The 13,089-nt window shown below is 43.2% G+C and overlaps 3 protein-coding genes across 6 annotated transcripts; all 3 read left to right on the top strand.

Annotated features, from left to right (window-relative positions):
* The first annotated feature begins 23 nt into the window (after window positions 1–23).
* On the top strand, window positions 24–3,474 carry LOC143010222 (sterile alpha motif domain-containing protein 9-like). Its single transcript, XM_076162435.1, has 2 exons — window positions 24–208; window positions 1,094–3,474. The coding sequence occupies exon 2, from the start codon at window positions 1,131–1,133 to the stop codon at window positions 3,075–3,077; it is 1,947 nt and encodes a 648-aa protein (XP_076018550.1). The 5' UTR covers window positions 24–208; window positions 1,094–1,130; the 3' UTR covers window positions 3,078–3,474.
* A 571-nt stretch (window positions 3,475–4,045) lies between these two features.
* Window positions 4,046–9,974, top strand: LOC143010287 (E3 ubiquitin/ISG15 ligase TRIM25-like). Of its 4 annotated transcripts, none has more exons than XM_076162547.1 (8): window positions 4,046–4,405; window positions 6,071–6,679; window positions 6,766–6,874; window positions 7,638–7,733; window positions 7,963–8,196; window positions 8,313–8,335; window positions 8,537–8,685; window positions 8,789–9,974. In XM_076162547.1, the coding sequence occupies exons 2-8, from the start codon at window positions 6,084–6,086 to the stop codon at window positions 9,082–9,084; spliced, it is 1,503 nt and encodes a 500-aa protein (XP_076018662.1). In that variant the 5' UTR covers window positions 4,046–4,405; window positions 6,071–6,083; the 3' UTR covers window positions 9,085–9,974. The 4 variants fall into 4 exon arrangements, with proteins under 4 accessions (XP_076018662.1, XP_076018663.1, XP_076018664.1 ...); XM_076162548.1 differs by having other exon boundaries at window positions 5,993–6,679; XM_076162549.1 differs by having other exon boundaries at window positions 4,051–4,102.
* A 278-nt stretch (window positions 9,975–10,252) lies between these two features.
* Window positions 10,253–12,714, top strand: mrpl48 (mitochondrial ribosomal protein L48). Its single transcript, XM_076162551.1, has 8 exons — window positions 10,253–10,451; window positions 10,843–10,901; window positions 11,003–11,031; window positions 11,176–11,249; window positions 11,374–11,546; window positions 11,638–11,740; window positions 11,828–11,917; window positions 12,062–12,714. The coding sequence occupies exons 1-8, from the start codon at window positions 10,431–10,433 to the stop codon at window positions 12,137–12,139; spliced, it is 627 nt and encodes a 208-aa protein (XP_076018666.1). The 5' UTR covers window positions 10,253–10,430; the 3' UTR covers window positions 12,140–12,714.
* The last annotated feature ends 375 nt before the right edge of the window (window positions 12,715–13,089 follow it).

The raw sequence follows: 13,089 nt of genomic DNA, 5'->3' as shown, positions 1-13,089 counted from the left end.
GGAAAGTGCAACCTACCTCATTTGCGTTTATGAGGAAATGTAATCATAACAGTAGAATGTGGAATGTTGTCTTTTAAGTGCGTAATGTTTGACTCGCCCATAAACAATGCTATTCACCATGGATGCAGGAATGCTTGTGTCAAGGTGCTTTATAAAGGCCACCATCTAAGCTCTTAAGTCGTTCGCGCACCTGCCGAGACTCACACAGGTAAGGACATCAACTCTCTTACATTAGTTTATTCATCTAGTCTTTAGACGTAGCAGTTGCATGATGATTATAGGTTGAGATGACAAATGATTTTGTGACTTGCACTATTTATCATGACTGTTTCTGTAAAAAAAAAAGGTGATGTTGTGTCTGAGTAAGGAGCTTCACCCGCGTTGTCCTATAGGTTGAGTCGATTCTCGTGGGTTCATGGGCATGGCGAGGTCAAATTTCTGCCATTTTTTTACACAAAATGTCACAATCGTGTGTGTTGTCCATGTCTTTTCTGTTTGCTCCTCCCTCCGGGTCTGTTTCGTCTTTGTTGTTTTGTTTCCTCTCCTCTCTGTTCCTGATTTGCCTCGCCTGTTCAGTATCATCCCTCGTGTATTCAGTCTCTGTGCCTCCCTCCCTCTGTGCCAGTTCATCGTTGTGATCAGATCTCTGACCTGGTTGTCAGATCTCAGGCTGTATTTAGGAACCCTGACCCTAACCCTTTAGCTATTCCCCTCTTGGATTGATTCCCTGTGTAACAATACCCTAGTTACCTCGTTTGATTGCTGACATGTTGCCCAAGTGTCTTGTTTCATATCCTGTGACTTGCATGTTCTAGTCTAGTGCCTGATCCTGATCCAAATCTTGATGTGAGTTCCTTGTAACCTTGTAGTTATTTGCCGTGAGTGTTTCATCCATTCTGTAGATTATGTAAGTTTGAGTTTTTGTTCCTTCTGTGGATTTTGTGAGCTCCTGTTCTTGTGTTTTTGTGGATTACTTTCTGCCCTACCTACCTTGGATTTTAGTTTGCTCTGTTTTTGAGTTTTGTTATTAGAGACTACTCCTACACCTTTGATGCCTGCATTTCTCCCACTGACTTTTCTCTCACCTTCACAGATATCTGAACATCACTGATAAGTTCCAACTGATCATCATGGAAGGTAGCACCACAGAGAGTGACTCAGGTGACATCTCCAGTGAAAGCTTTTCATTTGAGGACATTGCTGCTGAAGTTTCACAGTATGTGGCTCGAAACCAAAGCGCTGCCAACACGCGACTTTTCTCTTTTTTGGCTTTGCTGAACAAATACATTCCTTGCTCCTACCTAATGATGCATGAGTGTCAGCAGATCCTCAGACCGACTGATCCCATCTACGGAGGCCCCCCGTTTGAAGAAAGAATGGAGCCCTTCACAAGATTAATCTTCCCCACAGATCTAGATGAACATCCAGACCAGCATGTCTGTATGAATTTTGCACATGAAGCTGTAGATCTGCTGGCCAATTGCAAGATTTACAGGAGCACCATTGTGAAGAATTTGATGGATTTTCATTCTGGATATCAAGATGAACCATGTACAATGCAGTTAATCCAACGTCTGCTGACTAAAAGGGAAAAGAAAGGGACATCAAAATGCAAGTTCTCAAGTTTGATAGAAGACATTCTGAAGAAGGAGAATTTTTACAATGCTGTGTCTGTCTTGGAAGCTGCATCTGATACATTTCCACAGTTTCCCGCTTTTCCTCAAGCACTTGCACGTCTGCACTACATCATACATGGGGAAACTGATTATGGAATAGCAGAACATTGGGCAAAGATAGCCATTGAAAGAGCGCCCGACAACTCTTACTTTACTGACACACTGGGTCAAATTCATATGCACCGTTTGCGGAGGAGCAGGAACACAAAGGCAGTGTTAGACGTGGCGGAAATGGCCTTCAGAGCATTTAAAGATGTAGAGCAGAAAGCTATTAGAGAAGAGAGGCCAGAGATGATGGATTCACCTGCTGCAAGCCACTCAAAGTCTTTCAGCAACAGAGGGCATTTTGGCTTCATTCAAGTGGCAAAGATCGTCGCCGAGATACTTGGAATAAGAAATCCGGCTTATTCAGATTTGCTCACCATCTGCAGCATTGAACAGGAAGTTAAAGACAAATTTGACTTCTTTGAATGGTACCTAACCTACTCCATGCCTGACAGGAACAGCCTAGAGCCACCGTACTTCTGGAAAGATGTTGCAGTGTGTTACCAGTACTATACTACAAACACAGCTGCTGAATCCACCAGCTTTGCAGGCCTTCTAGACAAGCTCTATCGCGGCCTGCACTCGTGGAAGGGAAGCCATGCAAAGCTCCAGTCCCCTGAGATAACAGAGTCTGATTTAGAAAAAATCCGAGATGATTTGGAAAGAACCTATGAGAGGGACTCCACTGATGTTGAGAAAGCTGAAAAGTACATCCTCTCCAACATCATCCTGAGCAACAAGATCCCTAATGCTCCTCAGCTCGCCTCAGTGAGGAAACTGAGAACCATATTACAGAAGTTTTTGATGATGGACGAAAGAGACCAAAGCTCTGAGTTTTATCTTTTGGTCATGCTGTTGTTTTGGCCTGAGAATCAACAGCAAGAAGGCCAGGAGGAATATATGGCACAACAGACCAGTGATGATAATGGGGCGGAGCCTATGGAGCTGCCCATTGATTTGCCACAACATGTTACACTCATGAAGACGGCATTTGACAGCAATTATGACCATTTCCTTCGAGGCCGTTACCTTTTGCCTCTGTTTCTTCTGGGAAAGGGCTGTGGATTGAACAAATGGGTCCACAAATCAAGGCTAGATAAAATCTTGGAAGAAAAGATGATGACAATGGCATCTGACCAACGTCAGGTTCGGGAAGGGGTCATTAAGATGTGGCGCAATGAGGAAGTGTGGGAAAACCCCCGTATCCAAGCTATTCTTCTTCCGATCAGTGTCCGGCAGATGAACCTGATGCTCAAGCCAGCCAGCCAACCTGCTGCTCCAGTACCCAAGTTTGTCTATCTTGGTTTCACAATTGAGGGTCCGGTGTACTTCTCAGCAGACAAGTTTGTGGAATGAAAACTTTGCCTGAAAATAAACAGGACAGTTTGTCAGGACTGTTTTGGATGAGAGCTGAGGTCATAATTTGTTGTGTTGGAGGACACTTGTGTCTTTTTCTATACAGATGAAGAAGAAAGAAATGCAATGAACAGTGAATGTCTGCTTGACAAAGTGTCTATGACTTTGCAGAAGTGTAAAAATATCAAGAAAAACTATACATTTTGGCTTTTAAACTGACAGAACAGACAGAGACAGGCTTGATCACTGTAATAATTATGTTTAATGGTTGATTTTTGGGTGTAATCAGAAAAATCCACATTGCATGTTGATGCAAACAACATCAGAACAGAAACCCTAATGTTGAAAATAATCTACTGGAAATTGTATGTTGCATGTATAATTGTTAATAAATGAACTACTCACATTCTAGTCTTTCCTTCAATGCATTTCAGTACTTTTGAGCTCAAATGTCAGCCCATCAATAACACTTACATGTATAAGTTTATGTATGGCCCCTTACAAACTTCAATCACATTTGAACAAATCAAATTCAAATTCAAACAATTCAAATCAAGAAGTGCAAAAAGAAATATCTCAAATATCAAAATGGATTGAAACACAGGAAACATCAGTTTGTCTTACTTTATTAGGCTTACGGAAATCAGCACAAACAAAAATCTAACCACATACAGTATATGTTGTTAAGTTAGAGTATTAGAAAGAGACATTAGAACTAAACTGAAATCGTTTACACAACAAAATACTTACTAATAATAATCAAATTAACTAGATTCACCGCTGCTAAACATGAACATAAAAAAGGCTACTTATTTGAAAACAAATACTTTCTCACCGTCCTACCTTTTTGGTATTATCAATTTACATTAGTAGTATAATGTACACAACCTTACATGACGTAATGTTACACATGTGTTACGTTGTGTTGTTGAATTCGGGAAGGAGGGATTGTTGAAGCAGGAATTTACGAGGGCCAGTGAAGGCGGCATTTCCCCCGCATCAACCTGCTCAGCTGGGTTGATTTGGTGAGTCAACGTTAGCAGCGCCGTGCGGGCGTTACATGTGCGCTAAATGGCGAAAACTCCAGATGAACAACTAAATACCTGGTGACTGGAATGTTTCCTGGGTTCCAACAAACCAGCTTGGACAGCTTGTGGAGGAAAAAGGCACAGCTAATTTAGCGTACCCGGGTTCAACGTTAACGTTAGCCTCGGCACGTCAGGTGCACGAACACACCTCATCAAATTTCTAACGTTACCGAATATTTCTAACTTTGGAAAAACGTGAATCGGATTATTCAGAACTCCGTGTAATCCTGCTTCACTAAGGTAAAATGCGTTCAAGGCTTTATTTTGTTTCCACACCAATTTATTGGCCAGATGGAGATTAGTGCAGCTAGCGGTGGGGGAGCTAATTGATGGAGAATCTCTCCCAATGACCGCGAGTGTTACATCATACGTTTTTACTTTAGTTTTATGGCATTGGCAGAGTTGTTTTGCTTGTTTATTAGAATTGAAATTGATATTGAGGGAGGGGAAGCCACTGCTATCTGATTCGCCGCAATTACCGTATGTAAACAAGGTGTAAATGACAAGGGTCAAAGTCGGTCAAAATTAGATGAGTAAAATACTTCCGTGAAAAACAATCCAACGCTGGTATTGACAGTTCTATTCGCATTCATAGGAAGCATATTGATTTAGCGTGCGTGAAGTTCTAAGTATAAATGTGACGTCAACATTGCACTTTGTAACTTCTGGTGACGCCACTATTGTTTATGTAAGTCCCTTCAGTCTGACACTGATGGAAGCAACAGTTTTTGAGTTCTATTGTAACATTTACAGCAAAGTAACCTTGTTTGCTACCTCAAGAAGTGATACATTTATGGTGAAGAGGAAACAATAAGTCACTATAAACAGGTATCTTATCTGGATTAATTGCATCTGATCAAAGTAGAAATGAATTTGTTTTAAGTTTCATTTTCTAAGTAAAGTTAAGCTTTCATTTTCAAGCCAAGCGTTCTTCTTACAACATTCCTATAACGTGTTTTAAAATGAGATCTTCTTTGGCAGTCATCTCAGTACAAATGATGGGTGTGTGGGTCTTGCATATTTTCGAAATGGTGAATAAAATTAATCTTTTAAAGTAAACTCTGGACTGTATTTTGGTGCAGGATCCTTTTTTAACAAAGGGTGTAAAAAGTAAAAATAGATTCAGCAATGTATGTTTGTTTGGATTACATCACTACCAAAACTTTGTTCATTGGATGGCATCACTTTGTTAGTTTGATGACATCTCTATTGTTTATTTAAGTAGCTGAAGAGTCTGATACTGATTGAAACAACATTGGAAGGGACGCATGACTCTTTGTAATTAAACATTTGAAAGGAAAGTGACCTAGTGTCGCTGTGCACACGTGACAAACTCTATATGCCAGGCCTATCCACATCTATGCTGAAGAGGAAGCAAGACCTGCCACCACATAGGGGGTCAGTTAAAAGAGGCCAAATCTGAAATGAAACCTTTTTTTAAAAAAAAGCGAAACGTCCAGATTTAAATCTGGTTCTTGCACTTGGTAGTCCAGATGTTTGTCTGAATTGTGTTGTGTAAGAATGTGACTAGGACATGTTAACTGCTGGATTTAAATCGTATTTTGATTTCGATATTTTGATTTCTGTTGCCTACCATCTAAGCATTTGAGTACAAGGCTCTTTGAAATAAGTCATCTATAGAATCAAGTAATGTTTGGATCATAAAGGATGTTTTATAGTCTTCAGTATTTTTATTGACGTGCTCTTAAATATGTCAAACTTATTCAAATAAATGAAATGAAAACATTAATAACACAGAGGCTGTACTGTTTAAGCATCAAGGATCATTATCTTCTCAAATTCCTTCTCTGTCTTGTCATCCTTTAGCCATCTTCTCCTTTGTCCACTTTTACCCTCCTCCTCTTACACCTCCGGCCTTTTTCACTTCATCTCTCCTCATTGCAGGCTGAATACTAGAATGGCCTCGGCCCCGTCGGAACATTCCAGCGTCCTGCAAGAGGAGCTCACCTGTCCAGTATGCCTGGACTTGTACCGCGACCCCCATTTGCTTCCGTGCGGACACAACTTTTGCAAGAACTGCCTCGACCGCCTAAAGCGCCAAGCAGAGCGAGGTCGCTTCCGCTGCCCAGAGTGCCGCGACAGCCACCGCCTTGGCATCAGCTTTCAGAAGAACTTCAAACTAGCCAATATTGCCGATGACTACCGCCAGCGCCGCAGGACTGCAGCCACCTCCGCTTCAAATTCCAGAGAACCTCCATCTTCCTCTGTGGCGGCAGCACAGCGCGCCAGGAGTCTGTTATCCGTCCCGTGCGACTACTGTCCTGCCGTCGCTGCCGAGGCGCCGGGCTCTAGTGCCGAGGAAGGGCCCTCTGCCGCCTCCTCCATTACTTGGGAGCCGATTGCCGTCAAGACCTGTCTGAAGTGCGAAGTGTCAATGTGCCAGGAGCACGTGAAGCCACACCTGGAGCTGCCGGCATTCAAAGAGCATCCGTTGACGGAGCCACTGAATGACTTCTGGAAGAGAAAGTGCCCCGACCACGATGAGATATACAGGTACCATGCATCAACACTGTGTTCACTATGGAAATGAGGGGTGGTGTACGGCCCTCATACTGATTTTAATTTGCATCTAACTCCAGATACTACTGCATGGATGACAAGGTGTGTGTGTGTAACGCCTGCACAATCGAAGGAGGCCACTCAGGACACACAATCAAGACCCTGAAAAACACAATGAAGGATCTCAAGGTAGAGTGTTTCTACAGTTCTATAGAGCTCAGGGAAATTCAGGGCAACAGACTGGCAATTTTCAGATCTTGAAAATTTGGGAATTGCTCTGAAATGAAAAAGTAGCATCATAGCAAACGTGAGTTCCAAATCCTGAATTGGTAGAAAAAGAAGCGCGCAGAAGGGCAGCTTTCATTTGTTGGGCTCACACAATGTCCTGTGAAGACTCTGGAATCCCACTGAATGGATGGTGTGTGTGTGTGTGTGTCGGTGTGGGGGTGGAGGTGGAGGTGGGTGTGCACGCGCATACAAGTCATATGACCTTTTTAGTCTTTAAAAGAGGAGAGTTACATCCACTTCTGCTCTCCCATTGTGTAAAATGAGAGGCTTCCAGTTTGTTGTTATGGCTTAAAAAGCGTGCTCGGCTTTTGACATTTTACAATAGAAAGAAAGAAGAAAGATATCGTGACAGCGCGCCGGGTAGAATCGATTTCTCTCCGTGTAAATAGGCTGAATCACTAGACTGAAGGCACCTGTGATCCTAATTAGAGACATCGGTCTGCTTTGAAATGTCATTTCTAAGGAGTGTCAATAATTTTGTCCAGGCCGTTTTCGACAATATTGAGACTTTCAAAACCCGTAAACCCCAACGTCCACCACGCCCGCGGTCGGCCACCCCGTGGACGGGGCCCCTTTGTGCGCCGTCACATTTTAAATCACCTTGATCATCGTTGACCGCAGAGTTAATTCAGCGCCGTGTTTTTTGCCTCGTGACGCTCACCAGGGCTCGCTGGACAAGCAGCTGTACAGGGTGCAAAGGAAGTACAGTGTGGCAGAGAAGAAGCTCCACGAGCAGAAGGAGAAGGAGAGGCAGAACAGGGTAAGACGAGTCACCTGACGCTCACATACCCCTCATTCTTAGTTTGAACTCTTGTTTAGTTGCTGTAAATCCATTTTCTAAATCTTTCAGAACCATGGAGAGCGATGTTTAGCCGCTGTCATCAGCTGTGTTTGCAGTTTGACTTAACAAACCTTTGCCGTTGCTGTGCAGAGTCATGGTGCTTGGTAACTTTAAGCCACTGACCTCCCGCTTTGCTCCTGTCGTGCAGAGGTTCATGGACGACTGCGACCAGTGCTTGAACAGACTGAGCGAGGACATGAAGTCTAGAGTGCTGCGCTTCGTGGTGCGGCTGCGGGAGTGCACACGGACACACTGCGACACCAACGGGCCCGCCATCCAGAAGAACATCTCCAGGATCAGCATGGACCAGGTCCGCCTGGAGGAGGTCCGCCGCGGCATCGAGGGTCTCATGGAGGAAAACGATCCGTTCCGCTTCATCGAGGTGAGATGCTGAACACACACGCACGCACACACGCACGCAGCAACAGGATGTTACCAACATTTGGCTAAGCGGTTTTTGGGAATGGAAATCAGTTTATTTTCCTTTTCCTTTTTCAGGCCTACAAAACGACAGGAAAACAGTGAGTACTCGTTGAGTTACGGTTTGTCATCAATGAACAATCTAGCTTTGCTCCACACCACTGTGGCACCAGGAAGCTTGGACTCCTTCGCCCACCTTTGCTCTTTGTTTGAAAGGTTAATGTCTGACACTGCTTGTGCAACACCAATGCAAAATGAGCCTCATCCAAACCTGTGTGTATGTGTGTATTTGTGTGTTATAGGTGCCGTCGGCAGCTAAGGAAAACCATGTTCTACCCAGAATATGTGGACATGGAGACGGACGTTCTCCGTGCAATGATGGAAGAAGAAATGAGGAAGTTTGTTGAAGAGGAGCTTCCGTCTCACATCGTCGCTGCTATAAATTCTCTGTGTAAGGAATTTTCATAGATGCTGTTACGTTCATGTCTTACACACACACACACAGACACACAGACACACAGACACCAGTTAAAAGTTGTACACTGCATCCTCAGGTCAACCTCCAGACAATGACGATGATGACGACGAGCAGGAGAATGAGGACGATGCCACAGAGGACGACGACGATGAAGACGACGACGACGACGACAGCAGCGAGGAAGAAATGAGGAGCGAGGGCGAGGAAGACGAGGAAGAAGAGGAGGAAGAGGAGGAGGAAGAGGACGCACACGACCTGAGCGAACTGGTTGATGAGCTCTTCAGCCCGGGGGAAGAGGAGGAGGAGGAGGAGGAGGAGGAGGAAGAAGAGGAGGACGAGGAGGAAGGGGAGGAAGATGGAAACGCGGATTAAAACGGGCGAGGGCACTTACTTAAGGACTTGATCTTCTCTCAGAATGTCTCGCATAAACCGGCTACCGAACCCCTCCAGACACTTAAAACTGGGTCCTGAACTCAAGGTGCTCAAACAGCGAATCTGAGGGAAACTTCTTGCCGCGTGAATGTGAATGTATCCGATGAAAGAATGTGGCGCTTCGATTTGGACAAACCCTCCTCAGCACGTTCACGACACCTGCAGTGTAAAAGCTTCAATTTTACAATGCCAAATGTGATCAATCTTTTCTGTCTGGCACATCAGAAACCCATAAAGCGAGTTCTGTGTGTAAGTGTGTGTGTGTGGGCAAATTGTTTAAATTTGTTTCATTTTGCCAGATTTGAACACGCAAGCCAAAGAGAGTGTGTGTGTGTGTGTGTGTGCGCGCGCATGGGTACGTTGAATGCTTTTGCTTGGCATGACGTTCAAAAAAAAAAAGTGCAGCGTGTTTGTAGTTGACACGCAGACGTTCCTATGCAGTTAAAACATGAGTGTAAATATGAGGGTCTGGAGTTTTGCACTTTTATCCAAACATGCTGCATTAAGCTTAAACTTTGAATGTTTAAAAAAAACAACCGACATTTATTTTGATACGGGTGATTTTGTGAGGGGTCAATCTTATGTAATACAAATAAAGCTTGTTGAAACACGTAGTTGTCCTTGCTCTCACAGGCATCAAACACACATTGCAAACATGCAAAGAAGATTTGTTTAAAAAAATAAGCTCAGTGTGTCTATAACATCTGTAACTGCAAAAAATGGATCGAAACTCATCAGTTCTTTTTGAATTTCACAACATATCAAATTTGAAACGTACTCAATGGTTATCATACGAATACTACTGCCATTGTGAAATATAATAAAACAAATCCAGCCATGATAAAAAGTTATTTCATGAATTTGTATTTACTAAATTTACTAACAGGCTTCTGTGTGTTCATACCGATGATTGTATTTATTTTCATTGGCAGTGAGTTACGCAACATTTTCTTTCTACAATAATTTGATTTGATAGACAAAACTATAATGTATTCGATATATTCACTTAAAGAACAACATAAATTAGACTAAAACAGTAAAGCTTACCGTATATATAATCTCACCATGGACGCGAATTTGCGCATGCGTGGTCCAAATCAAAACACTGACGTGAACCCATTCTGCGCATGCGCGGAAGCGAACAACCTGATACTCTTTCATGCTAGGCTAAAGTTGAACATGTGTATTAATGTTTTGAAGAGAAATTACTCGCTGCTTTATTAATTGAATCACACGTTCACGCCTGGTGCGTTTTTGTTCATCGTCAAACAAACGGCAGTTGAAACATGACGTTCGTCTTTCGGAAGGTGAGGTTATATTCACAGTTTCAGTTCTCCTGAGGTCATACGGCACCGGCGTCTAAGTCACATTCACTAATACTGTTTATGGTGCAGAAGATCGGCAAACGCTCCTGTATTATACATTTATCTACGATTGCGGCTAACCATATTCACGTTATTATTCGTATATGTAATCATAGTTTACACATGTACTCTAGTCATTGCTCCTCAAACATATCACAAGGCACAATATGTATCTCTCCAACTTTGTAAGTGAAGATTGATGACACTTGGAGGATGGAGCAGGACATTACACAATAAGTTATCATATATGCTAATGAGGATGAACATTTTTTTTTATATATACTATATTATTATACACATATCAATATGAACACTGCTGTTTTGGTTGGTCCAGTTGCAGATCCTCACACAGCAGCCGTTAGTGTTGAATCAAGCAGCATCACTTTTATGCAGGTAAGCGGATGAGTATTAAAATAACAATAGCTTTAAATAGACAATCAAGAACAGGGGGATGGCAGAGAGGGGGTTAATATTTGTATTTTTGTCTTTTAAAGGGCCACATCTATCCAGCCTCCTGTTTGGGGTGAGTATGTTTAAGATGAACACTTGATTTGTCCATAAATGGCACGTGTAACATCTTAATCCCAGACTCTGGAGGTGCCACGGTAACGTACACAAAGACACACGGCGGAAATGCTCACTTTTATTTGTATTCCTGTGTTTGCAGCTCATGAAAGATCGTACAAAACCATGCCGACGCACGGGGTCGGGAGGTGGAAGCACCTGGTGCCTAAAGAAGAGGTAATATTTAAATATATATTCATATGTTTATTATAGAAGTTTATGTAGCCACCGTATTTTAAGAGATATTGCTTATTTTCCACCTAAATTTTGCAGGTGTAATCAAATGTGTTTTCTGTTTCAGCCCAAGAAGAAGAAATCCAACAAGCATCAGATGAAGCAGATCATGGCGGCGACCGACACAGCGTACGGCACTCTGAACGTTAACATTTGGGGTTACGACATGACTGTGGTGGAGCATTTCTCCCAGTACATCCACAACCTCTGCAACAGGCTCGGCGTCAAGGTGGCCGACAGGTGAGGCCAGATCCGATCCGAGTGTTCCAGCTTTGCCTCCGTTTGTTCCGCAGCAGTGGTGAAAAGTAATGTTGCTGTTCTTCACACGCAGCTACGCTTTGCCGACCAAGACCACGGAAGTCATGCTCATGCAAGAACAGGGCACCAAAATGTACTTGGACGCCGTCCTCAAGACTCACGAAAGAGTCGTGCAGGTAAATGTTGTTTTTTGGAGATTTAACGTGCAGAATTATCCAGACACGACAGTCAAAGGAAGTTATTAATCTGTTTTTGGATTATAGCTCAGCAGTTTGGAAGCGGCGCTGTGTCAGACCTTTGTGGATGTTATTTTAAAGAATCAACCAGAAGGAGTTCAGCTTTCTATAAAGGAGGTAAGCAAGGAATCAGAACTCTGCTGGGTGCTTGTGATGGGAGCCGCTGTTGAGGCAGAAATTGCTGATGGTGCGATTAATTTGGTAGCTGTGAAAGTGAAATGCTTGACTGATTCCTTTCCCTCCGCCGCTCTGTTTTCCCAGCACACCGAGGCTGATTTCAAAGCACGCTTCAAGTCGCGTCCGGAGATGGAGGGGCTCATCGCACAGGTGCACCAGTAGGACACGTGATGAAGAACGACCTCGTCCGATTCCCATAATTCTAAAAAGACACCTTATGTTGTATATTGAGTTCTGTAATACCTGACGGACAGCTCCTCAATGGGTTTAAAGTGACGGATTTCAAATTCCAGGAAGTAACTCCAAACAACTTGGTATGTCAATTTTGACGAAATTCCTCCACCTCGTCCTCCTCCTCCTTTTCGGTCTACAGTCGGGATCACAAGGCTCCACCCTTAGTGGAGTCGGCTGTAACCTGGACTGGACAGGTGGAGGAGTACCAGCCCCACCCAGGAAACGTCCCGGGATTTCTGGACAGGGAAAATTGTGTGGCAGTCGGGGGGGGGGGGGGGGGATTCCAGCTGGTTTCCCCCTCAGTACGTTTACATGCACTCAATACTCAGAGAATTTGCCCTTTCTGCTATTAAAGGCAGCAGAAGTGGTGCATTTGTAATTGTACATACATCCTCTTTCCCCTGAAATCCAGATGTCTGCTCAGATTTATTTGACTCTTTCTATTGAAGATGAATGTGAACTTGTCACCTTTCCATGACCTCTAAATAAACATGTGTTTAAGATAAAAAAACAAACATTATTTCCTTTTCAGTTTGTAATCACAGAAGATCAGATACCCTCACAGCAGTCAGTAAGAGGTTTTGAACTTACAACCTTGTAGTTGTGAAGCAGCAGTGTTGCTCAGTGAGCCAAACAAATCTGTTTCTGGCACTTATCTGTCCATGAACATGAGAAACAGCACAACAGCAACCTCTGGCTTCACTCAGGAAGGTAACTCATACATTAAGACAGCAAGTGCGTCTTAATATAGTGAGTACGCTGAAGTTCTATTATTTTTGCCGGTATGTTTAACAACACCGTATTGGCTAACATGTTAGTCAAGCTTCTCTACAATCAAAACCCTCATGAAATACTAATTCTTCTAAGCAAAGTTGACA

Source organism: Genypterus blacodes, unplaced genomic scaffold (genome assembly GCF_046128005.1).
Source record: "Genypterus blacodes isolate CSIRO-AG114 ecotype Tasmania unplaced genomic scaffold, CSIRO-AGI_Gbla_v1 ptg000122l_1, whole genome shotgun sequence".
In the NCBI taxonomy this organism is placed as follows: Eukaryota; Metazoa; Chordata; class Actinopteri; order Ophidiiformes; family Ophidiidae; genus Genypterus; species Genypterus blacodes.
This window is presented reverse-complemented; position numbering and strand designations above follow the sequence as displayed.

Coding starts and splice junctions, on each gene's coding strand:
- LOC143010222 (XM_076162435.1), top strand. CDS start 1,131: ATGGAAGGTAGCACCACAGAGAGTGACTCAGGTGACATCTCCAGTGAA.
- LOC143010287 (XM_076162547.1), top strand. CDS start 6,084: ATGGCCTCGGCCCCGTCGGAACATTCCAGCGTCCTGCAAGAGGAGCTC. Junction 8,197..8,312: donor ATCCGTTCCGCTTCATCGAG/GTGAGATGCTGA, acceptor TTCCTTTTTCAG/GCCTACAAAACGACAGGAAA. Junction 8,336..8,536: donor TACAAAACGACAGGAAAACA/GTGAGTACTCGT, acceptor TGTGTGTTATAG/GTGCCGTCGGCAGCTAAGGA.
- mrpl48 (XM_076162551.1), top strand. CDS start 10,431: ATGACGTTCGTCTTTCGGAAG. Junction 11,250..11,373: donor ACCTGGTGCCTAAAGAAGAG/GTAATATTTAAA, acceptor TTTCTGTTTCAG/CCCAAGAAGAAGAAATCCAA. Junction 11,741..11,827: donor CTCACGAAAGAGTCGTGCAG/GTAAATGTTGTT, acceptor TTTGGATTATAG/CTCAGCAGTTTGGAAGCGGC.